Consider the following 25,703-nt stretch of genomic DNA (forward strand, 5'->3'; position numbering starts at 1 on the left):
ACAGAGGTCTTTGGGGCCACACAGCTCAATGCCTGGGAGGCAGCTTGGCTGTTCTGCCAGCCTCTGCTTGTCAGCCCTTATCTTAAATAAACACCCAAAGGTCCATGTTGTGCATTTAAAATAATTCCCAGGTGAAGGAGCTCTCGGTGGCCCTCCTGGACTGCCCCTGCCGCCGGCCATATTCATAACCAATCTGTACTTTCCTCCCAGGGCAGCAGGCACTCGGGGAGTTGTTGAGTGTCAGGGTTTATTTGTGCTATTTTGATTAGCACCAACCTGGCAGGAGCTTATTTTCCTTCTAATGACCCCGTGCTGTGAGAAGCCGGCTTCCGAGGGAAGGGACTGGGGTCAGATGGGAGGGGAATAACGTTACATTTCTCCAGCCCCAAAATGGGGACTGCTGGGCAGGAACAAGAGTAGGTAAATGGCTGGAGGGTCTTAATTAGATTTAGTGTTCTTAGAAGAACCTTTCTGCGAGAAAGCCCAGAATATCCTTGCCATGTAATTGTCCTATCTTTTGTCGCATTTGATAAATATTCTTGGCGCTGGCACATTTGGGGGAGAAAGTGTAAAGGCAATAAAAATGAAACGAGACTCCTTCACCCCCATGTAGACCCCTGATTAGGTTACAAACCATCTCTCCTAGATTATCAACTAACAAAATAACAATTATTCAAATCTGAGTTCTGGGTTGGGAATTCTGGAAAGTTCAACTTATTGCTTGATAGTTGGTTAGGTTGCACACATTTTCTAGATCTACCTTAGGATTTTGCTGTAGATTTTTGGTTTGTTCCTTTTAGTTGTCTGTCTCTTTTCCTTTATCAACTTATATGCGATTTAAAACACTTTGAAAAATAATGTTGCCGATTACTTCTTAGCTTGTGAATTAATGTGGAAGAGAAGCTTCCAGGTGCTGAAGTCTCTCAACTGGCTTGGATTAACCCCTACTGTGCATCCATTTCAACCTCCCCCCTCCTCCCTCCTCTGGAAAAAAAAAAAAAAAAGCCAACCTCCCCTTTCTCATCCACTCTGGCTTTCTTTGTGTCTGCTGCTCCCTGCCAGGCAGGTGTCAGAGCCCTGAATGAGAGTAAATGCCCCGTTGATGGATTCCACAGATGGAGCGTGGAAATCGGTAGAATAGGCCTCAGCCACAGGCCATTTCTTGGGATCCAACAAAAGCCTCCAAATAAGTCAACAAAAATCCCAAAGATCACAAAGGGAAAATGTCATTTGTCATTTACTCTGGGTCTGTGAGGGAATATCAGTCTTGCTTCACTCCTCCCGGCTTTCACCGGAGTAAACACGAGAGAGGTCATTCACATCTCTCTCAGTGTAAAAGGGCGACTTCAGATCAGAAAGCAGTTAGTTGTCCCATTGTCCCCTTCATGTTGAATGGCAAAACTCACAAACACAGGAGACATTCTACGACTAGCCAAGTGGGTGCGTCAAACTTTGAGTTGACCCATTATAGCCCTCATGGAATATACCTATGAAATACCCTTAAGTGTTCCACCCAGGATGAAATGACCTCATGGAGCTCTCAGGAACGATTTTTATTTTTATCTTTTTTTAAAAAATCAATGAAACACAACTTTGAGTACAAATGCTGACAGGTCTAGCTCAGAAAGATTAGGACAGACGAAAAGAGCATCTGATTTGGTCTGAGGCCATTTTAGAGTAAGTGACCAATGACTAAGGATGTTCAGCCTCAAAGCTCACAGAGAGAAATCCCCCACCTCCTCCCGCGTCTGTAAATTGCATTGTATTATACCTGGGGCAAACATAGAGTTTAAATGGTTGTCATGTTTTGATTCTTTAATTATTCAAGTGAAAGGGCTTGCTGGGAAGAAAGACAGTGTGCCAAATTCACGCTTGTGAATTATTTTGTTTCTCCATTTTTTGCCTGTCTCCCATCTCTGAATTATACTGGTCTGGAAACCAATAATTACAGAATTCCACGTGACCAAAACCCTATAAAATCTAGGTAAGATCTCATGTATAATAGCGTTAAGTAGGATGAAATATTCCCTGAGGCTACAGGAAAGGTCACAAGGGGTTAACAGACAAAGACATACTCTCTAATTCTGTAATTCCTTCTTTAATTAAACTTCAGGGTTGGTCCACTGGTGGTAATACTTCTGCCTTCTCCTCCCAGTTTGATTTGTTTCTGAAGCAAGAATTTGTAATCCTGTGGGGTATAATTGTTGCCTATGCTTGCTCTTTTTTTTTTTTTTTAACTGAAAATGTCCATTTTCCCAAGGTTAATCTTGGGAGTTAATGTGAAACCATTGGGATAACTAAAAATTTGTCTCCTAAGACCTGAAATTAACTTGAGACAGAAAAAGAAGAAATGAACTTTCTTTCTTTGTAAGAATAAAGGACAGAGTTGAAACACAGGCACCTGGTGAGCGGTGACATTTCCCATGATCACTCTGGCATTTCTCCTCAATAGCCCGTGATTTCAGGTTATTTTTTCCTGCACTTTGGTCTAAAAAAGAATTCGAGGTTTCTTTACGCTTCTTGATATCCTTCCACTAAGGTGTCTTTGATCCAAAAAAAGAAGACGTTAATACAGATATAAAATGAATGATCAGTTCATCTGCTTGTGATGAATAGTGCGTTCCAGAATGACCCTCAATCTTAGGACCGAGAGTCTATGAGACTGAAAATGTAAATTTCTTACACAAATCCATTCGATATCTTGGCAAATTGATTCATTTCTTAGTGCTTTATTGTTAACAACTATACCTTGAATAGATAGAATTCATTGAATGTTTGTTGAATTAAATTCAATTGAAAGTTGTTTGATTCGGTGTATAATATTAATTAAACTGTTGTATTTCTGTAAATTTTGCTTGATTTTAGGAAATTTTGAAAATTTGGGACAAATGAGAAGAGTAGTGGCAATCAGAGAAATAATTTACATTGGAGTTCCTCTTTTGGTTTCTTTCTGGTATTCCTCTTCGAAAGGACTGTGTGTGTGTATAACATAAAAGAACTCAACACTTATTTAGGATACTCCAAGCTGGAAGAGAGAAAGAGAGTAACCCCTCTGGTGTCCCATAGACCTGGATTAAATCCTACCTTCTCTAGCTGTGTGACCTAAATTACCTCTCTGTTTCCTTTCTCTGTACCATGAAGTAAGCATTTACTTCACAGAGTTTTTGTGTAGTTACATGGGGATGAGAGAGAAATCTTCATCCTCTTGGTAAGGTCTGCTCCAGGTTCGTTGTTGACATTGAGTTAAACGAATGTCTAAGTCAGGGAATGGATTGTGAGGGAGTTCTGGGAATAGAGTCAATACTTTGAGAGTCTGATAAGAACATGGATTGGGAGAAAATCTGAGAATGGTTATGCAGTTTAAAACAATAATATTTCCACTAAAAAGGCCGTGTATTATGTACTGACATGGCTTTTCTTATGAGAGCTATTCTGGAATTTCAAATTCGTGACAATATCTCTAATGAATAATAAAGCAAACTTTGTTTCTGAAGGCCTATGTAGAATATGATTCGACAACTTAAATGTAATTCAAAACCTCCCTTTAATATTAAGGCTGGACAGTAGAAATAGATTCAAGAGATTATATTAACCTAGTTGCTATATCCTGGCTATTTATTAACTCAGTTAAAAAACTTTTTCCTAACACTGCTTATAGTTTCCAAGTCATAGCTTTGGATATTCTACACAGAAAGGAATCCGTAATTTCTTTCTGTCAAACTGTCTGAAAAAAGCCTTGTTTTTACTTTGATATAATATTTAGCAAGATTAGATACTTTGTATCTAGCATCTGACTTGTTCTGGTATCTTCAGAAATGATGAATATTAAAATAGATGAGCTTCGACAGAATGATTTCATTTGTGCCATTAAAATGAAATTTAAGTTTTAGATTTATTTTTGGTGAAAACGGAATGATTCAAATTCAGGACGTTATTGTGGATCGTGTTCTGTGTAAATAATGAATTTTATTTCTGAGCAATATAAGAAATAGCGGTGTTTCCATCTTTAGAAATGGCTACTATTTCCTAGCTAGTGGATTAATCTCGGGTTGCTGACACAACATATTTTAAAGCCCACATCCTTTTGGGGTTTACAGATGGGGGAAAGTTGGAATTAACTTGTAAGATTGTGGCTTCATATTGTTAAAAATGTTCAGTTGGTTCAGACAATTTTCCAGTAGAAAAATCAGGCAAATAATTTCCTCAGTGTCTTGAAATGATGCTCTGTGGTGGTTTTCCTAGTTAGATGTGATCTGTGGATTGCTTTTGAATAAACAGTGTAGAAATAAAAGTAGTGATTTGCTAGCTTGTTAAAGAAAACTTTATTTTTGGTAGTAAAGACTGCCCTATTGAACTCTTAGATATTCTGTCTTTTTAATGACTAGTTGTTGGTCGTTCTTCATCTTTTTTTTTTTTTTTAAATCACAATCCTCTTTGAAAAAATTGATAACTATTCCCCAGAAATGTGCAGTATGTAAACACTTGCAACAATTTCCGAGTAATTTTTGAGGATTCATAGACCCCCAAAGCTTACCTACATGGATGTGGGAGAATCATAAAAGCACAATTTCCATTTTAAAGACGTAAAACGGCAGCAGAGAAATCAGCGTTAGCTTAAAACTTAAATTTCACCCTGCACCTTTATTCATTCTACATGTATTTATTGAGCATTTACTATGTCCAAGTGTTCCAGCAGTGACCAAGACAGAGGAAGGGCATTGAGCTCACAGAACTTGTATTCTGGAGGATGTTGATTGCTAAGGTGAAACATAGTGGTCTTGACCTTCAGCATTAACGCTGGCTGGTACTCGTAAATCTAAGGAGCCCTTTTTCTTCAGAAACCAGATATGATTTTGATTAATTGACCTGACAGTGCATGGCACATCATATTTACTCCAGAGGATTTAATAACCCCAGAGACTCCCAAAGGAAACATGAAAATTTCCACATACTATTATCCTAATGGGATCATAGTAAGAGAAAATGCAGGAAAAGATTTAAGATTCTCACAGGCAGAGGAAGCTTTTGGTCAGCTCTTAAATACTGTTGAGTTTTTCACCTGAATTCACGTTAGACAGAAAAGTTAGGGCAACAGAAACTGGAAGCATGGAAGGAAAACATTTTATGAAATGTATTGTCTTTTTAGGGGAATAAGTAATTGGTTTCTTGGGGAGTGTATTATTTGTAATTTACAAATATATACGTGGAAGCAATTTTTTTTGATAAATCGTGGCAGGTAATGTTGTATATGCTTGGGAATTTTGAGAGAGAAAAGAATAATTAATCTGGAATATTCTATAGAGATGGTTCTCAAAGTGTTGTCCAGGATCAGAAAAATCAGCATCAATCGTCAGGGAATGTATTAGAAATGCAAATTTCTGGAGCCCACCTTGGACCTACGGAATCAGAGATTGTGGAAGGAGGGACAGCAATCTGTGTTTTAACAAGCTTTTCAGGTGAATTTGATGCTCCAAAAGTTTGAGAACTACTACTCTACAATTATGCACAAACTATTATGCTCTTTTAATTTGGCTCACGTTTATCAAACATATACACGTGAAAGTTACACTGGGAGCTTTTGAAGTTTATAATGCCATACACGACATATTTCATAGCGTGTTAGTACTCCTTTAAAATATCCCCATACCTTAAGAAAGTCTATTTTTCTTTTTTTAAGTTAATCCTAAAATATGCTAAAATAAGATTTATATTAAATTAGACCATTTTATATTAAATTAGATAACATAATTGAAAAACCAAGCATAATGCCTAACATACAGTAGATTCATTATATATTACAGTTCCCTTTTGCTTTTCTGCGTATTTTTTTGTCTTATATATTATTAATTCACACTCTTTATTTCACAGTGTTTGAATGTGAATAAAAGGTAGAACTATTACAAATTAGAAAACTGAAAATTATATTTATGGGTTATTTTGGATGTGCAGCTTTTTGGACAGCTTATAATTTATCCTGAAGTAGAATGAAAGTTTGGATTTCTGCAGGGCAGAGTTAAGTTTGAGCTTAAGATAAAATTAGTATTATAGGAGACATTGCCCTTTAATGTTGCTTCTAGTGCCACCTGCATTTCCCCAGGTCCTACCAGCCTGAGGGTGCAAATGAGTTACCTTGACATTGACATTAAAAATCTGCAGTTTGCTGGCTTTCCTTCCGCATTTGCTGATAGCATGCCTCTTCCGCATTTGCTGATAGCATGCCTCAGCCTGGAGTGGGTTCTCCAGTTATTGGCAAGTTTTCAGAGTGCATTGGAGCAAGGCTGCTTGGCTCTGGTGCTACGCTAAGTGTCCACAGCCCTCTGCTACAGCCCCAGCGTTCAGGGCCTCTGGGAGGGGGCTGCTTTCCTGCCCAGACCCCTGGGTCTGCTGTGCCCTCAAAACACAGAATCCTCTATAGCCCAAGAGATGCTCTGTTACAGTCACAGCTCACAGACAGTATATTGTATCATTAATGCAAATTCCTATCTAATTTTCCAGCTCCTTCTCCTCTTCCCTAGGTACCTGCACACTAATTTGGAAGGTCTCCTTCCCTGATTCATATTAATATAGGCAAATTCAAGTTTTGGTAGGAAGGAGGCTGCCGCAGAGCTAGCTTCAGGGTCATGTGACCTTTGCGGTTGCCCGGGGCCCCACGCTCAAAAGGGCCCTGCACTTGGTTTTGTGCTCTGTTGTTGCCATCTTGAAATGAGTATTAATTTTTGAACATGGGGTTCCTCATTTTCATTTTGCACTGGGTTCCTAAAATTAGGCAGCGGTCCTGGGAAGCTGCCCACCTATTTGGCAGAGACCCAGACTCCGAACTTCAGTTTGGGGACAGTTTACTAGACTATGCCTGCTTTTTTTTTGAGTCTATTCTTGAAATTTTCATTAACAATATTTAACCTCTGCTTGAAGCATTTCCCAATATCTGGTCTTGAGATGAGATAATTTAAACATGATTTTTCTTATAGGAGCAGTCAAGAGTATAAATTTATAAGAATCCTGCAATAGTTTACTATTATTGCCTTTTTAGATACTAAGTCAATTTTGGATTTTTTAAAAAATCACATTTGTTAAAAGATTTCCCGGTGTAAAAGTTGGTGAAAATTTATCAGGAACCAAATTAAGTGGGACTCATTCATTAGACATGAATGGAGTACCCATTAATTGCTATAAAAATGAAATAACCCCTTTCCCTGTTTTCTAGCTCATAATGGGTTTAGACTGACAGAGGCAGAGAACAATTATTTCTGCTGGTGGGGCTTGAAGACAGGGTAGAGGAAGAGATTAAATATCATTTAATAACATAACTCCGCACAGAGGGGCTTGGTGTCCATGGGAAGACATTGGCAATGTATTTTAGACTAGGAATTGACTCATTAAGGCTCAGTCAAACCTGGTTTTTGATTCCCACTTTATCACTTCTTTCCTCCTGTGCTTTTAGCCTCAGCCCCCCAATCAGATGAAGGCTCTGACATCGACTCTGAACCAGATCTGCCGCTAAAGAGGAAACAGCGCAGAAGCCGAACCACCTTTACCGCAGAACAGCTTGAAGAACTGGAACGCGCTTTCGAGAGAACCCACTACCCTGATATTTATACCAGGGAGGAGCTGGCGCAGAGGGCGAAGCTCACCGAGGCCCGAGTCCAGGTACTGACATTCAAACACCCACATCCTGCTTAAATCCAGACAGGAAACAAAAAAGTGTCTTCTTGTCAAAATCATATTTTAAACCAAGAAAGTAAATATATTAGGAATGGCGCTTCCTTGTGAATTGTGAACTGTAGCCTCTAGCTTTATGAAGTTTCCTCCTGTCTCTCTAATGCCTTTTCTTTATATTTTGCCTCGTTACGATGACAATGTCATGACCTCTTTTTTCTTTTTATTTGCATTTGCCTGTTCCAACCTCCTGCCCTGCTCCCTTGTTTGCATCTCTCTTATTTTAGTTATGTCCATTGTCTACATCAGCATTTTACTTTGCTAACCAGTCAGAAAATTCTTTTCTTTTTTCTCTTAATAGGTTCGTAAGTCCAGCTGAATTTATTGATATGGTGGATATGTTTGGTTTCTTTTCTGTCATGTTGTTTGATACAAGTATCTTATATGAATAGATTCAAAAATATGATCAATTTAATTTGCTTTCTTTGTGTTCCTGTATGGGTTTGTTTTTGTATTTATGAAAATGTGCATTCTTATTCTAGACTTTGGTTATCAGTACTAGGAGAATATGATTATATCGAGGAGGGCACAGGAAGTGTGTCAATTCATGTTACTCACCATTTCAGGATCCTTGTTATGGACACTGGGGGTGGTACATAGATAAAAGGCAAAATTTTGAGTGATTACTTTGTGCCAGGCACTATTCTAAGTGCTTTTCATGAATTAACCCATTTACTCATCATTAAAACCCTAGGTTGGTACTATTAATACACGCAATTTATAGATGAGGAAACTAACACTCAGACTATTTAAGTAACTACCCAAAGTCACATAGCTAGTAAGTGATTGAGGTAATTGCATTCCACACACTTCCTGTCTGTGGCCTTTCAATGATAAAGATGTACAAAGGCAAAAATCTCTTCCTTTAAGGGTTTATAGTTTAGAAGCGTTTCAAGTAACTATTGTTTTAAGGACATTTAAAATTATCTTTTGAACTCTTAGAAGTGCTCTGAACCCTCTGGAAAAGGCTACTTTGGTGTAACATTTCTATTCAGTGATAGAATAATGTTTTCATCATTAACGATGCAGTTCCCCCTCAAGGTAGTAAAGCACTGTTTGAAGATTTTGGATGTCTCATGGTGTCCTGGACTCCTTACTGCCCCAGAAGTTAAGTTGCCTTATCCAGAAATATTGCCTTATTCCCAGATACTTGATTTTCACAGTCAAGGTGAAACTGAGGACTCAGCAGTGATCTAGTCAGTTGCTATAGTCTCTAGATTGACCGACACTTTCTCCTATGCAGCCAATTGCCTCTCCTATTACAAAAGTTTGAGAAACAGCCTCTTCCCGGCTGCAGAGCCTGGTCAGAGGGATGGCTTTAATCAAATTGACTTTCCACATGTTCGTGATAGTGCTAGGAAAGTCAAGGAATGCTGAGATGAATTAAGACAAGTCTCTCAGGGAGCCAGAGTCTAACATGGGTTATAGAGTAAACATGCAAATAATTTGGAAACAAAGCAGATCTAAGTGCCATAGAGAGAGACAAAGAAGAGTGGGAGTTGAGAAGAGGAGAAGATGAGATCTTGGAGTCAACAAGAAAGGCTCATGAAGACGGCAGATTTAAGATGGACTTTTTTTTTTTTAAAGATTTTATTTTTTCCTTTTTCTCCCCAAAGCCGCCCAGTACATAGTTGTATATTCTTAGTTGTGGGTCCTTCTAGTTGTGGCATGTGGGATGCCGCCTCAGCATGGCTTGATGAGCAGTGGCATGTCCACGCCCAGGATTCAAACTGACGAAACACTGGGCTGCCTGCAGCCGAGTGCGCAAACTTAACCACTCGGCCACGGGGCTGGCCCCTTAAGATGGACTTTTGAGACTGGATGGACATTCATTGGACAGGGAGGGTGGGAGAGTGTTTTAGTAACAGCGAATAATATGAGCAGAAGCTCGGAGAGTTGAAAGCACATGAGTTACATATCAGCTGACCTTTAATTTTCACTCTAGTCATGTTGAGGGACTAGTGAATAGTTCAATTTGGTTGGAGGGTAGAGAGTGATAGGGTTGCAGGAAGGAATATGGTTGGAAATCCAGGCTGAAGACATCCTACAGAGGGCTTGGATTTCAGGCTTGGGAGCTCAAATGTGATGCGATAGGCAGTGGAGGCTGTGGGCATGAAATAAGTCAGTGGCAGTGGGAATGGAAAGGAAGGATAGCGGTGAAAAGTATTCAGAAGTGGAATGTAGGCAACTGATTGTGTAAGCTGGAGGTGGGTGGAAGGGTGAGTGAAGGGGAGAGTCACACATGCACCAAGGTTTATAGTCTAGATGTTTTATAGTTGGCACTATTCAATCTCTCTACCTGTTACATTGGGATACCATGTTCCTTTCCAGAAATGACCACCGTTTACCACAAATCATGATAATATGTATCATAAATATTATATAATATAACATATATAGTATGCATATTATGATGTATATAACAATGTTACAAATATTACATGTAGCAAATCTATTTTGCTTTTGTTACAGTTCTATGATTACCTGGTTTAAATGTGAAATGAGGTCCATTCATTCCTCCATTCTTTCAGCAAACCATTAATGAGTGTCCACTCTATTTCATGGCTCCATGGCTGACTAAGCCCACATACTGGGTCTGTCCTTGAGACAGATTGACTATCAGCTCTGAACTCAGAGTCAAAAAATAAACATTGATTTTAAGGAAGTCAAACTAAAAAAGTGATGGAAAACTGAAAGGAGTGTTCAGTGTTGCTCTGCCTCATTCTTGCCTTTGCCAAAGACGAGGATGGCAGACAGAATAAATCTCAAATCCATGCAGCTTGTACAGTGCCCGGCATTCGCATCTGGCTGGAAGAATGTCAAAGGAGAATAAGAATGGCCCATTAACTTCCAGAGGACATGGGATCAAACCAATAAAGAGTGGTTCATATTTTTCTATACAGTGACCTCCTCTCCAAAGCAGGGCCCTCATTAACCTAACAGCTGTCCTAATGTGGCTTTAACCCGGTGACTCTTTACATTCCTTATGGCTTCATTAGGTCCCATGAGACACATCATGTCTTGCACCACAGCTATGATCTACAGCCTAACAAATTCCCTACAACACCCGGCATATGGATCTTTTACTTATCCCAGCAGGAAAAAGAAGGGAGCAGTTAATCACTGATTAAAATGCCAGAACAAAATCCTTTCGTTTTTAGAAGGATCTGGGAAAGCAGTAGCAAAGTCAACTCAGTTTGAGTGATAGCCAGAAAGTGTGAGTTAGTTTAATTTGGGGCACCGGGGAAAACCAAACACCACACCAAAAAAAACCCCCAAACATGTCTACATCTCATTTTTTTTTCCTGAAGAAAAATATTTCTAAACTCTTCTGGATAGAGATGAGACTAAAGCTATCATAACTTAAGCCATTGTCATATGTCATAAAAATTTGTTTGGACATCAACTGTGTTGTGTCTATCATAGCCATATCTGAGTACACACTCTAAGAATTATTGTACACCAAAGACTAATTTGCCTAAATAATCTCCTGGCTAGCTGTTATTATGCAAAAAGTGGCAGGCATTAAAGTTTTGTGGGAAGAATGACTTGCAAATAGTTATGATGTGCAAAAGTTTTAATAAATATTCCATCTAAGAACTCTGTGAAGCAAGGAAGTATCATTCTTTTTTGCCACCAAAATAATGGAAGACAGGAAAGGAAACTGCTTGTAGAAACAGCATTTAACTAGGAGTCAGAAGATGTGGATTTTGGTCTCAGCTTGCCAAAAGTGTTTTGATGAGCAAGTCACTTAATTCTACTGTAGTCCTGCTGGGCTTCAGGTTTTTTTTTTTTCTTTTTCTCCCCAAAGACCCCCAGTACAGTTGTATATTCTAGTTGTAGGTCCTTCCTGTTGTGCTATGTGGGATGCCGCCTCAGCATGGCCTGATGAGTGGTGCTAGGTCCATGCCCAGGATCCAAACCAGCAAAACCCTGGGCCACCAAAGCAGAGCATGCAAACTTAACCACTCAGCCACAGGACTGGTCTCCTTTTTTTTTAATTTTAGAATATAGGATAGTTTAGATCAGATGATCTCAGTCTGGGTCCATGGACCACCAGGATAATCATGGATGACTTCAGGAGATCGCAGAGACTTGAGATTTGTGCATAAAATTTTGTGCCTTTGCTTCTGTGTGTGTGTGTGTGTGTGCGCACACACACACACATAAACATTAACTAGGGAGAGGACCTCTGGCTTTCACGATACTCTCAAATACCACGTCCCCCGCTACTGTCCCCTAATTGGAAACTACTAGGATGCATGATCTCTCAGGACTCTTCTAGCATCAGTAATTTGGGATTCTCAGGGAAGCCCCATGGTGATTTAAAGCGATCTAACAGATCTGGATGGTTCAGATGTTAAGATAGGCATGGAATATTCGACCCTGAACTCCAGTAATGAACAAAAATATGGTCATCCTGCCATTCTCAACAGGAGTTTACTTTGGGATGTATAAAGATGCAGTCGAGTATGTTTTTATGTCTGTCCGTGATCCTCTGACATTCACAAGAGCATGACATTTCTCCTCGTCAACCTCACCTCTCCTCCCCACAACCTGCTCTGGATACAGTGGTCAAAGCTGGATAGCCACAGTGATAGGAGGGCTGGAAGAGTGTGGTATAGACAGAGAGAGGGAGTGGACCCAATGAGAAGGTCCAGAGGAATGAGCAGCTTGTCCTGAATTGACCTCCTTGGAAAGAACTGTATTTGGCATTGTAGCGTTAGACATCATCAAATCTAGTGCTTAATCAAACATTTTATAATCTTGTTGTGAATTCTCTTCCTAAAGACTAAGTATATATTCTCCCCCAGTTTTAAAATTGCATTTGAAATAACCCATCTGGAATAATGTAGGTTAGATTGCCTTTGAGGACCACACCAAAAATGGGAACCAGTAATTTATGGACGGGCAAAATTAGGCTTACACTATGGGCAATTAGCACTAATCCATGAAACTTGGAAGCAAATTTGACCTAAGCCTCCATTCAAGCCAAACTGGCTTTCAGTTATTTGAGGTGTTGTTCAGGCACTTTCCTGTTTGCTCATAGGCACAAAAGGCTTTGGCTCTAGACCACAGAGCTAAGAAAACAAAGCGAGACTTTAATTCTTGGATTTCTCAGACTGAGGTGTCAATGTGACATTCTCACTTAATAGTAAATATTTATTGAACACAATATCTCTTAGCTATTCTGTGAAGGGCTCTAATTGTATTCTCATTTAATTGTCACGACAATCTTGTGCAGGAGTTTTTTTATTTCTCCCATTTAGCAGATGAGAAAACAGAGGCCCATGGATGTTCAGCAAATTGTTCAAGGTCACAGAGGTTACCACTTACTAGTGGGTGTGGGGAAGCTGGGATGCAACTTTTGCCTGGTCTGCATTGCACCCGTGTGAATGAGAAGTTTCACTCCATCTTTTAAAGATATCTACCAAGTTTTGCTCAACTTAGATTGTTTAGAATCTGAACAAATTACTTATTTTACTCCTGAAGAGAAAAATTTAGGAAAACCTTCTTCTTTTGTGATTCATTACCTTGTTTTCCTTAGTTAGCAGGATGTTATGGGGATCTTTTAAACAATTTAAATTTTACTGGAAAAATTCATTGGATGTTATATTGCTCCAGAAATGGACCTAAAGATCATTTTCAAAAGGCGTGAATATGGCTTTGTGGAAAGGCTCTGAAGAGAGACAGATCCAGGGGGCAGATGAAAATAAAGCAGGCTGCAGCTCATCAAATGAAGTAAAAACTTGCTGTGAGGGCGAGTTTTGATGTAGTGTGATATTATACGAACAATTATAAGCAATTAACTGGGCCTCATAGCAGACATCCACTAGTGTCTGCCTCCTGCCCCCACTTTCTTACCGTGCTAAGTGTGATGTGGAATGCCGGGTTATGTTGTGAGGGGAGAATGAAATTACATTGAATCACAGCTCATAAAAATTACATAAAGGTATACAGCTGACTTTGTAAAACTTGTTCTTCCTGCCCTACTGGGTAAGAAATTGGTGGAACACATGTATTCTCCCCTAGATCATCAAAGGCCAGTTTGTCTCTGTTGCTATCACTACTCTTGTCAAAACAAAGAGAAGTTTCTAGCTATTGTAACGCCAAGGCATAAATGCCTTCCCCCCATTGTAGGTGAACTTATGTAGTGTTATACACTTATACATGTTGTGCAGTAGATTATTTACTCGTTGTCTGTTAGGAATTAGTGATACAATATTGAAAGAGTTATCTAAGATTTCTGGGTACCAAGAGACTATCTTTCAGTTAAAGATGGGCTGGCAACAGTATCCCAGGATCATTGTAGTTGGCCAGTTTGGGTATTGAAAATGAAACTTATTTCAAGGGCATCTTTTCTGTTTTTCTAATAAAAATAGGAGATGTGTCTTTTATGAGTTTCAAAGCATGAAGAAGGCAAGGACCATTTCCCAATTTGTGACTTTCGTAGGTTTTTTCTTTAGTCTTTCCTTTGGCACACTCAGCAGTTCTAGGAGATGGAGATGCAGAGGCTGGTAATGGCAAGATGATAGAAAAATCTGGTGGCCAGAGACAGGCAGGCCAGTCCTCAGGAAGCCCTGGTTCTCTCAGGAACAGCCCTCTGGATTTATTTAGCCTAAATTTAAACAATATTTAAATTCCTTCCTTGGGGAAACTCTTGAACCTCTTATTGAAGATTTGTTTTTCAGTAAAGATTTGCTTCTCAACTATTTCTCTTTATCTTTTATTATTATTTATAATAGATATTACATTGTAAGTCTAAGAACTTCTTTTTAATACAACTCCTGGTGGGTTTACTCAGTGTCTTCAAGATTTATTTGTATCATTTTGGAAAAATGAATACAGACCCAAAAAACCTTACACCTCTAGTCTTTTGGATTTAATGTTTTGAAGGTATTTGTACAAAGTTATGTTTCTTCTAATTTATTATTTGTACAAATTTATGGTGTTTCTTCTAATTTATTATTTGAACAAAGACCTTTTTTTTTCTTTTGGTGAGGAAGATTGGCCCTGAGCTAACGTCTGCTGCCATTCTTCCTCTTTTTACTTGAGGAAGATTGTCCCTGAGCTAACATCTGTGCCAATCTTCCTCTATTTTGTATTGTGGGATGCCGCCACGTCATGGCCTGAAGAGCAGTGTGTAGATTGGCGCCTGGGATCCACACCCACAAACCCTGGGCCACCAAAGCAGAGCATGTGAACATAACCACTGCATTACTGGGCCAGTCCCTGAGGAAAGACATTTTTGATTTAAAAAATTGGGTTGTGGAGGAGTTAGAATGAACTTGAATCAAACGTAGTTTGAGATTGATGGAGTGACCAGGCATAGCCACTCAGTGAATAAATCAAACTTGGTTTACTTTTCTAAAGGTTACAGAAGCCAGTTGGCCCAGAGAGACTGGCAACATGCTCTGATAATGACAGACGTGCAAGCTTCTGAGTTCTTCATAAAGGATCTCAACAGTAGAATTGAGGATAGTAAGTCTGAATAAGTGAAGTCACATCAGGACTTTTGGAAATTCAGCTCTCCTCCCAGCCTAGTATAGAAATCTGAAGATGCCCTGCACATAGGTTGGTCTAGATAAGTGTGAGGACCGCTTCACCTGAACCAGTTTTGCCTCATTAAGCTGGAGGTTTTATAGTACAGAATATAACCACAGTGTGTGGTGTAGCACAGTGCCCTCTGGCATGAATAGGGCCCTAACTTCTTACCCTTAGCCCCTTCAGGCTAGCACAGCTTGTTCAAGCTCATCCTTGAAAACAGTTTTCTTACCCTGATGCCTCTGAGAGTCATGGTAACAGACGCTTCAACTTGCAGTGAGAAAACACAATTGATGCAGATCTGAAATTGAGTACTGTTCATGGTTCTGTTATCCCAGGTGGCAATATATTAAGTTAAGTAAAACTCTAATTCAATTATGTATCAACATGGGAAAATATTGACTTACCTCTCTTCCTGTTGGAAACTTAAGGAATATTAAATGTTAGTATTTTGAGGAAGTTCAAACAGCTTTCCTCACCAGTATCTTGCAGCATGCTTAGAGAGGAACATGCTCATTTTCAGACAAATGCTTGGGTAAGTAGCAAAAGTTTAAGCAGATGCTTTGGCAAAGTATTTGCTAAATTGGACTTTCTTGCTCCAGAAGGGAGAAATTCCTCCCTCCACTCTTTTAAAAAATTGTATGACTTAAAAAGTTACAATTAAGCTGTGTAATTGCTAACTTTGTTCTGTAAGGAAATCAAGTCTTATCTTTTCTTAGACATGCTGGTCTCACATATATCACTCCCATCTGGTGTGACCTCTGGTTGAAATCATAGCCAAGCTTTCAAATAAGTTGAAAATCTGTCTCCGCTCTAAACTTTTCTGGATTCTGTGGATTTCCAAAGATGGAGCTTCTACCTCTAGTGAGCAATTATTTTGATTTCCTTGCTGACTCTGTGAAATCTATGAGGACAAGTCTGTAAGCTACATAAGTACAGGAATCCTGTCTTATCCTGTCATTTTATTCAGGCCTTTATCTGTTCGGCTCCAAGCATCGTGCTTTCTCCATATTAAGTTTTCAATGAACTTTTGATATAGGAATTAGAATATCTTTAATTGGTAGAAATCCTTTCTCGCATTGGGGGAAACATCGCTTGCACAGTGGAAAAATCATTCAAAGCTCTACATTTAAACTCTGGAGATATAAGAGTTGGGAAGATCATGGGGCCCATTCAAAGCCTTCTATCACAATTTCTCAACATTTTAGATGTTCAGTTGCATTTCTTGCTCCTATTATTGTCGTATCTCTCCGGCTCCTCACACGAAATACTTGGGCTTTGAGTTCCTTGAAGGCATTTTATTATATTACATCAAGTTTTTCTGAAGGTACCTAGTTAGCATATGCCTGGCACAGAGAATGATAGGTGCTTAAAGCTGTTGCTTAAAGAAATAATAAACAAACTAGTTATTTAAGGGATCTTAGATAAAATGCTTTCATTTCTTGAAATACTTACCTCTGTGGCGTCTACTTCCAAATGTCTCACACTTTGAAAGGATGGTAAAATGGCTCCATTTATCCTTCTGGCCCATTTATATGACTCTCCAGGAGCTATGCTCATAGTGACCCTGGAAACACAGAGACAGACTGATAAGAACATAAGATACAAGGATTAGAGTAATAGGCAAGGCCAACTTAGGACCTATGTTGTGTGGGCGTCAGAGACTCATGGATCCTTGGAGAGTGTATGAAAGTTGGAGGGTGTTGATGATGGTAGTGGGCAGTTCTCGTTGTTTCCACTCCTGCTCAGCCATCCCTGCCCACAGTCATCACGGGCTTTGTGGGGGCTTTGCAAGACCATGCAAAAGCCTGGAAACCCCTCCATGACCCCTGACATTTAACTCTCCTTTCTCCCCTGACAATACAACCCAGAAGGTGGAGGGCTCTTACATCTATTTGCCCTGTCAGTAAGGGGCCTTTAATCTGTTTTAGCATGAAAAATTCATTAAGAATGTACTATTATTTCATCAGTGAAATCCTCAAATTTTAAATTAAATCCATAGGTCTGGTTTAGCAACCGCCGTGCAAGGTGGAGGAAGCAAGCTGGGGCCAATCAACTGATGGCTTTCAACCATCTCATTCCGGGGGGATTCCCTCCCACTGCCATGCCGACTCTGCCAACGTACCAGCTGTCCGAGACCTCTTACCAGCCCACGGCTATTCCACAAGGTATGAAGGAAGGGAGTCAAGGAGTTAACATGTAACTCCCAATTGGTTTCCCTGCTGCGTATTTTATGCAATGAATTCCTCTGCGATGCCGACATCATTGCTATTTGGATGTTAATTACATTATATCAGGTTGCCCTAAGTGTACCTGTCACATTTCAGAAACATAGTTTGTTCTATGACATAGCTGAATCTCTCTAGATAAACTGTGTTGCAATATAATACTATTTCAGTATTTTAGAACAAAACAAAACAGAACAATGAAACAAAACAACCTTCCTAAATAAACATGCAATTTTCTTTCGTTAAAATTTTGCCTCTACATTTGTACTCCAGTTGCAATTTCTCCAGTCTGAAGCTCTGTGATGGTTACTAACCACAGTAGTAATAGAGGGAAGGTAAGCTTTGATGAAGTCCATCTGTTAGCACGTAGAGGTGAATGGGATAAAAGATAAGACTAAATTATTTTGGATTATGAAAGATAGCATTCTAGGCATTCGAAACTATACTATGACACTAATATTTAGGTGCTTTGAAAATGTATTGATAAGAAATTTGAGACTTGCAATTCTTCCATTGGTTAATTCCTATGTTGATTTTTAATAACATTCACTGCCCAAATGGAATTGTTAGCATTCATTATGTGATTTCTGAATTCCTGTTCTGGGTGAGTGTGCCAGGAAAGTATATAGATAACTTACGTACGTGCACATATGTGCAGAGCTGTGGCTATACTTGTTACATGTGGTTCTGCACCTGCTTGTTGAGAAATGCAGTTTGGAATTAACATTTGGTCTGACCGATAGATGCTACTGATGGCTTGGTGACGGTGAACTCTCGCTCTGAACTTTCTCTGCTGACCTACAAAGGAGCTTTCTTCTGACAGTCTTCTTCATTGCAGCCGTGTCAGATCCCAGCAGCACCGTTCACAGACCTCAACCGCTTCCTCCGAGTACTGTACACCAAAGCACTATTCCTTCAAACCCAGACAGCGGCTCTGCCTACTGCCTCCCCAGCACCAGGCATGGATTTTCCAGCTATACAGACAGCTTTGTGCCTCCGTCCGGGCCCTCCAACCCCATGAACCCCGCCATTGGCAATGGCCTTTCACCTCAGGTCAGTCCCGTGTTTCCAGACAGACGATTTGCTGTATACCAGAACCAAATAGCCAATTCCCCGAGGCAGTCATATAATGAATTGCCAAATTTAAACCATAATGTATTCTTTATCCAAGCCACATGATTTTAGTTTCCTTTCTCCCCACCCTTCCTACTGGCTGTATCAAAAGTTGTAGCTCAGACTTAAAATTCAAGAGATTTTTAATGTAATCATGGAGACTTTATGTTTATACTCAGTAGTCAAGGCGTTTGTCATCTCCACTCCTAGTTCTGGGCTGTGGTTGAAAAACTCATACACACATCTTTTTTTTAATGGTATTTGGTCAGGTGATAGGGTTGTGAGCAAAAGCAGCTAACAAGAAAACACCAAAGCTTTTATAAAACATCGGAGAGGAAGCAAACAAGTCGTATGGAGGGAGACCCAGCTGATGGCTACAGGACTTTGGGATAAATGAGTTATAAATGCACAAACTAGGAGAATTACTGCTCTTTGGGAATATATCGATATCTGAATGTAGTAATTGTTTTTCTAATTTGCATTGGACTATGAGCTTTTCTTGAGAGATCGTATTAATAAATTGCCTTGATAATTGCATGTCAGAGGGTTGGGTAAATTTCCTACATGTGGCATCTGTCTGAAGTTGACATTATTAGCAGTTGTTTAAATACAGATTGCTTGATTTTATTAGAGAGTGCCTGGCCCAGGTGGCGAGGATAGCTGCCCGCTAAATTTGGAGAAATGTCACAAAGGGGTTGCAATCTATAATTGCAATCGAGAATCTCTTCAGGACCAAGAGTGAGAGTTTTAACAGCTTTATCTTTTCTTACTCCCTTTTCCTCTTGGTGGTTAGAAAAACAGAGAGAAGCTCAGAATGACACAAATGAAAAGTGAAAAGACAATTATCCTCAATTACACAGTAATCACTGACACTCACCGCTGCCTAAGCACCAAGAGGGCATTCTAATAGGCAGAAAATGAGATTTTAATGGCACAAAGGGTGGCCAAAATAACGACTCATATATCTTTGCCGTCTTCGTTTTCTTTAACTTGTGGTGTGCGTCTTGGGAGTGGAGTTCCTGGGCTCTGGACAACGGTGATAACTCTGAGCAGCTGAAAAGTTCAAAGCCGTTGGAGTTGAAAAGAATGAATAGCAAAGGCAATGAAATAAACATTTCTGCCTAAAGGCAAAAGTTCATAAATCCTTTTTTGTAACAGTAAATGTAATTAAGTTTCATAGATTCCTATAGCACATCCTGGGATAAAAAATAAGACGTGGCTTTAAACCTCAGCCGAGAAATAACAACATGAAAACAACGAACGTGCTTCCTACAGGACTTTAAGACATTTAATTTCCAACTGCTGGCCTTTGTGAATGCGATTTTGCATGACACTCATGGACTTATATTAATAGATGCATCTTTAAAATGCCCAGATTTATAACATATAAACTTCTTCCACAGTTTAGAAGTAACTTCAGAAGTAGTTATCTCTGCAATTTTTAACATAAGGAATTGGGGGCCATAGAAAAGCTTTTTATGAACATGATTTGGTTGAAAGTTTTAATAAAAGTAAATGCCAATGCTAACTACTTCTGTAAGGGGAGACCCAGGATTTCTTGGCATTTCTTTAGTGTTGAATCATCATAAAAATAATGACACAAATCTGTATTTTGTAAATGAAACTGCTAGTTTCTTGTATTATAAATATATTATCTTTTATGTTATAATGTGTGCAATATTGTAGTCTATAACTATTGCATAAATGGAATTACTAGCACTTGATCTTGAAACTGCTAATCCTTGATTTTTCAGGAAGCCTGGCTATGATTCCAGAGTCGGCGGTAGGGAGGGAATCATGCCAATATCAAGCAATGGAAAATTCCACAGGCAACTTTTCCTGTATTTCTTTACTATGCTCTTACATATTATGTTAATTCATTACTTATTACATTGCAAATATCCAGTTTATTTTGCATTTCGGCCATACGTTTCCGCTGCAAACCACCACTAAGAACCCACATTGTCTAAGTTTTTATAGCATCCCCGATGAGTTGGAAAAGGGACAAATGATATGAAGTTCCTCCTTACCTCCTCAGGCAAAGTTGGAGAATGAAAGATAGTGAGTGAATCAGTACCTTGCTGAATATGTTTATAAAATGACGGAGTAGGAGCGTTGGGAAGTAGAAAGATTCCTGTAGCTTTTGGGATTTATCACTTCTCAGGAATGTCTCTATTTAAGCAAAGAGGGGGGCTACCCTTCTTTTGATTGTCTGGCTTTATTAAGATTATTTTGAAGAAAAATTTGAAGCAAAGAGCCCACATCTAACAGCCTGGGTTACCTATTAAAGAAGATAGTAAAGAAATGGTGGTAGTCCTTTCAGCTTATTACTTATTACCTAGAAGTGCTCATGACCATATTGGATCAGGTCATATTAAAAATGCAACGAATCCTGCAATTACCATTTTTCCTTTTCTCCTCCTACTCTTCCCCTCCCTCTGCCTCTATCTGAGCATCTGATATGCAGACAGATCAACTGAGGCTCAGAGAGCTTGTGGCCTGCTGAAGGCCACAGGGCTGATAGTGAGAGGACTGGGGCTAGAGCAAGGATTCCTGGCTCCTAGTCTAGGATCTCATCCATGATAGCCCAACTTGGGTGAAGAGGAAACAGGTTTCATGAAAAATAGAGGCAGGGGGCGTTAGTCATATTTTTAAATCATTTTGTAGGGGCAAGTTTTCTAAACTTTTGGGTTCAGGTTAATTTACACTCTTTTAGCTAATACGTTCTTTACGCGCTTTTTTGCTTTACACGCTTTTTCTATCAATCTTTTAACTTCTCCCAGTACTAAAAGTACTTACTGCATGGTTATTGTAGACAACGGGAAAAATTTAAAAAGTGTGTTTAGAGTAGAAAAAAATTTCCCCTTGGTAACCACTCTTAATATTTTTGCATATTGCCTTTCAGCTCTTTTTGGGTCTTATGCTTTTTAAAAAATATAATGGAGTAGTGTATATAACTTTGCCTCTCACCTTTTCTCTGCCTTTGTATTTCATCACAGGGTATTTCCCATCTATTAATTTAAACGGAATTGGATCTAAATTGTTTTGAGTTGTTATGGCCAATTCATTGTTGATCTCTTCCTTGCGGGCTATTTGACTTGTTAAAAATGTTTGTGCATTTTATTTGACTTTTTTGCCTCATGTCACTGAAATTGATGGGTTGTTTGCCATTCAGACTTGGAAATCATGAGTTAGAATGTGTGTGAACTCTTGTAGCATGGGCTTCCTAGTTTCTTGTCAAGGAATTAATAGAGACCACAATGAAAGGCAAATCGTTTCTTTGTATGTATGTAGATTTTAGTTGGTTTTCCTTTGGGCTCTCTAACATATCTGTTCCTTCAAGCAAAGACTCTTTTAAAGCTTGGAATAAGAGCCGTTAGCCAAATGGTGTTTCTTAGATGCCCTCGGTCCTGTTCTCCGGGGAGGTCTCAGCTTCGTGAGGGACAGATGTGAAGCGGTGGCTCAGGAAGGTCACACCTGTCCAGCTGGTCAGATTGGAGTAACAAGAGTGACATGTATTTGTGACATTCTAAGTCTCAGAATACTGACAAAAACTTTTAGAGGGTTTGGTCAGATCCCTCTTCAAGTGGCTCAAAGGGTCTGTGCACTACCTAATCGTTGGCAAGTTTGTCTTGTTCTGAGGGACTCAGTAACTACATCTGGGGAATATTCCCATTTTACTTACGGAAAAACTGAGGCCAATGAAACACAGTCATCTGAATGACAGAGTGAGTTACTGGTAGAGTTAGGAGTGAAACCTATCTCTCTTCTCGTTGTTACTAACTCTTCTATAAACACAAATTACACATTTCACTGGCTAAATAAGCATAATGTCCTAGGAAGTTTTCCAGGGTCTCTATCACCGACGTTCGGATTTTCCTGCAGGCATGGTCGAAAGGATTCACAGATGGAGGGCTTGGCTTCACGTTCCCTCAAAGGCTGGATCTGTTAGGGAACTTGAGATTCTCAGTGATGGGTGAGAGAGGGAGTAGGCTAATGACCTCAAAATTTTCCACTGTCTCTGAATTGCTGGGATCGTTTGAACTACATAACCCTTTTAGGAGACAGGACTTACATAATGAATGGCAAAACACGGTCTGAGAAGAAAACCATTCAACCTGCTCTAACGAGGGCTTTCCTCGGCAGTGGCAGCCTTCTTTAGAGAGGTTGTGTTCTCTTCACGTGGGGACAGTACAGAAAGAATACAGGAAATAGAGACCATATATTTCCCCTCTGAACCCACATGGTATATTACCAGCACCTTCCTGCATGTGCAGGAGAGAAAAAGGAATACTGACCTGGAGTATGGAGTACTGAGGAAATACTACCATATGCTCAAGACGTGAGACTAATTAACATTTGGCCGAAGTTCTTCTAATTAACTTTCTTTTGAAGGAAATACTATACTTACTACTCCCCCACCTCCAAAACACACATAGCCAACCCCAAAACACAACACCAATTAAATTAACAAACTTTTATCATTTCATGCCCCACTTCCACCCCACTTCTACAAACTCCCCAGTTTTTGGTGACAGCTTCTAATGATTTCTTGAGTGAAATACAGTATCAGTGGGTTACATGGTTTCTAGGAAGCTTTTTTATTGTTCTGCAGTATACAAAAATGGGCCAACTTGGCTGCACTTAGGGTTCATCAACCATTGCAAATGATTCTTCAAATGTTTTGGGTTTGGTAAAACCTAAAACACATTTTGCCAAGTACTTTTCCTCCTTAATTTTTCAAACTGTGTATTTTAGGGAAAATTTGATCCATATGGTTTTGATTCATTTACTCTTATATCATTGACATTTTTTTTTCCTGTGGAGCCATTTGATATCCAAGAAGCTTTCTGAACCTTTGCTATGTTCATTTTAAGCATTTTCCTCCTTAAAAAGAGGAAGTCCTCTTTGCAACCTCAGAGGCCATAAATTTTGAGTACTCTCTGAATTCAGCAATGCTTAAAAATACATTTGGTATAAATCTGGGTTATTATGAACACATTTTATGTTTAGAGCAGATGGGGAGATTTTCGTTTCTGGTTTATGAGTGAAACCAATGACAAAATAAGAAAATAGGCTTAAATTACACACAAAAAAGTTTTGTTGTAGAGAATGTTTAACTGTTATTAATAAATCCCCATGGTAAGAGCTAATGCTCAAAGGCCTTATTTCGAATTTTGTCCAGGTCTTGGGTAAGATGTAATTGAATAAGCAGTACACCTGGCTATTTCATGGATAATCTACTGAGGAAAGAAAAAATTCTCATAAAGATTTGCGTACCAGGCTTAAAGATGCTTGAATGTTTGCTCACCACTCAGCACCTCAGGAACAAAGAGCAGGTCTGCAGATCTCATCAAGTTTACTGACCATTCATGTGTTAAGTCTGGTTGAATCATCACAGCTTTGTTTGTGGGAATGAAGTACCGTCTCTGAAATAGACTCAAGAAAGAGCAGATAGATCTTTGTGTTAACGAGATTGTGGTTAAGGGCGTAAGATGCCAGGATCAACTTTTGTTCTTAATTCACATTTTACAAAAGAAAACCTTTAACTCAACCACCCATCCAGTTGCTTTTAAAGAGTAATATTAAAATTGAGATTATTAGTGTGTAATGTATGTAAATTGCATATTTGGTGTCAGCCACGCTTATTAGGCAGCTTCTCCATTTCATGCATATATGTATTAGACTGTTGTGGTTCCATTTCAAATTAGATTTCAGTTGCTCAGCACAGTTTCTTTTGACAAACATTTGTTAATCCTGAAACTTATTAGGGAGAAGCATTTAAGTGTTAATATGTGTACACAAAACTCAAGGCTGCTTTTGATTTTGCTTGTCATTTTTTGGACTGCAGTGTTCATAATTATCTCAAATTCCTTAGCTGTAAGGCAGGATGATGGTTCTTTGTCCATCGAAGGTGTAAGGGCTTACTGTGAATCAGCTTGTGTGCATGGGGTATAGTCATTAAGAATGGTTGTGATGGGTACTTTTCTGTTTCCTATAGAGAGAAAATCTTTTTCACTGTAGCATGATAATTCCTTAACCTCCTCTTGTACTGTTGAAACATATAAAACCAGGAAGGTTTACCCTGGTGGCAGGGCCAGCTCCTGTTTCAGAGGAGCTATTTTTCTGGACATTTTTGGGCTCACATCCAGAAGCTACTTGATGCTAGGCTATTTGTTTTGTCCATTTCACACACCGGTTGCAGATCCTGTGCCCTCAGCCTATCTTTATCATCGTGAAGATCCAAACAAGCAGGTGCCACCAACCAAATTCCCAACAGAGGCACTTCCTTCCCTTTACACTTTCCAGAAATTCATCTGTGGAAGCAAAAGAGTGATTTTGATTAAAGAGATTGGTTGGGTGTCAAACAAAGCTTAGACAGAGAGACATTCCGTACAAAAGTGGCAGCCTCTCCAAGTTTGAGCCTCTTTCTGTTTCATTTCTAAAGCAGTTCATGAGCTCAAAACCAGGGCTGCAGGAGCCTCACATGTTTATGAAAGCTCGAGGATGTTTATGATCATAAATGAGCCCATTTCAGCTACACCAGAATAACCATCGGCCATTTGCATGTTTCCATTCTGCCATATTACGTTTTCGAGATATTCTGCTCCGTGGTGAAAACTTTGCTGCTAATCCATTTGTTGAAGCAATGCAGGCTGTAATTGACCTGGTGCCTTTGGTTTTTCTCCGAAGGCTGTGGTTGCTACCCTTAAAGACTATGAGGAGAGCCCTGGTTTATGTCAACTCTAGCCACAGCCTCTTGAGTTAGTTACAGATTGGAGAATTGCGAGAGAAACAACTACTTGGCCAAAATCTCCTTTTTTAAAGAAAGGGAAGGAGCAGCAGCCAGTGACTAAATCTTACATCATGTTACTGAAATGAGCCACAAGAAAACCTTTCCTGCTGAATTAAATATTTTTGTATTTGTTGAATTGATTTAACTAGAAACTCCATCAGCTACTTTCTCTTGTACATTAGGCAAATCAGATGCAACAACCTCATGGTTTTTAGGTCCATTTGAATTCCTTTAGCCATTGAGGAGAAAAAAATTGAGTGTGATTGCTTAGTCTATAACTAAGTTCCTAGAATAAAAAGTTTTCC

The 25,703-nt window shown here is 39.3% G+C and overlaps 1 protein-coding gene across 1 annotated transcript in view; it reads left to right on the forward strand.

Annotated features, from left to right (window-relative positions):
* The window catches only part of PAX3 (paired box 3), a 94,625-nt gene that overhangs the window by 56,616 nt on the left and 12,306 nt on the right, over positions 1-25,703 (forward strand). Inside the window, exons 5-7 of the mRNA XM_046644247.1 lie at positions 7,442-7,647; positions 17,264-17,429; positions 18,328-18,542. Coding sequence (XP_046500203.1) covers positions 7,442-7,647; positions 17,264-17,429; positions 18,328-18,542 — 587 coding nt within the window. The remainder of the gene's footprint in view (positions 1-7,441; positions 7,648-17,263; positions 17,430-18,327; positions 18,543-25,703) is intronic.

This window comes from Equus quagga, chromosome 17 (genome assembly GCF_021613505.1).
Source record: "Equus quagga isolate Etosha38 chromosome 17, UCLA_HA_Equagga_1.0, whole genome shotgun sequence".
NCBI lineage: Eukaryota > Metazoa > Chordata > Mammalia > Perissodactyla > Equidae > Equus > Equus quagga.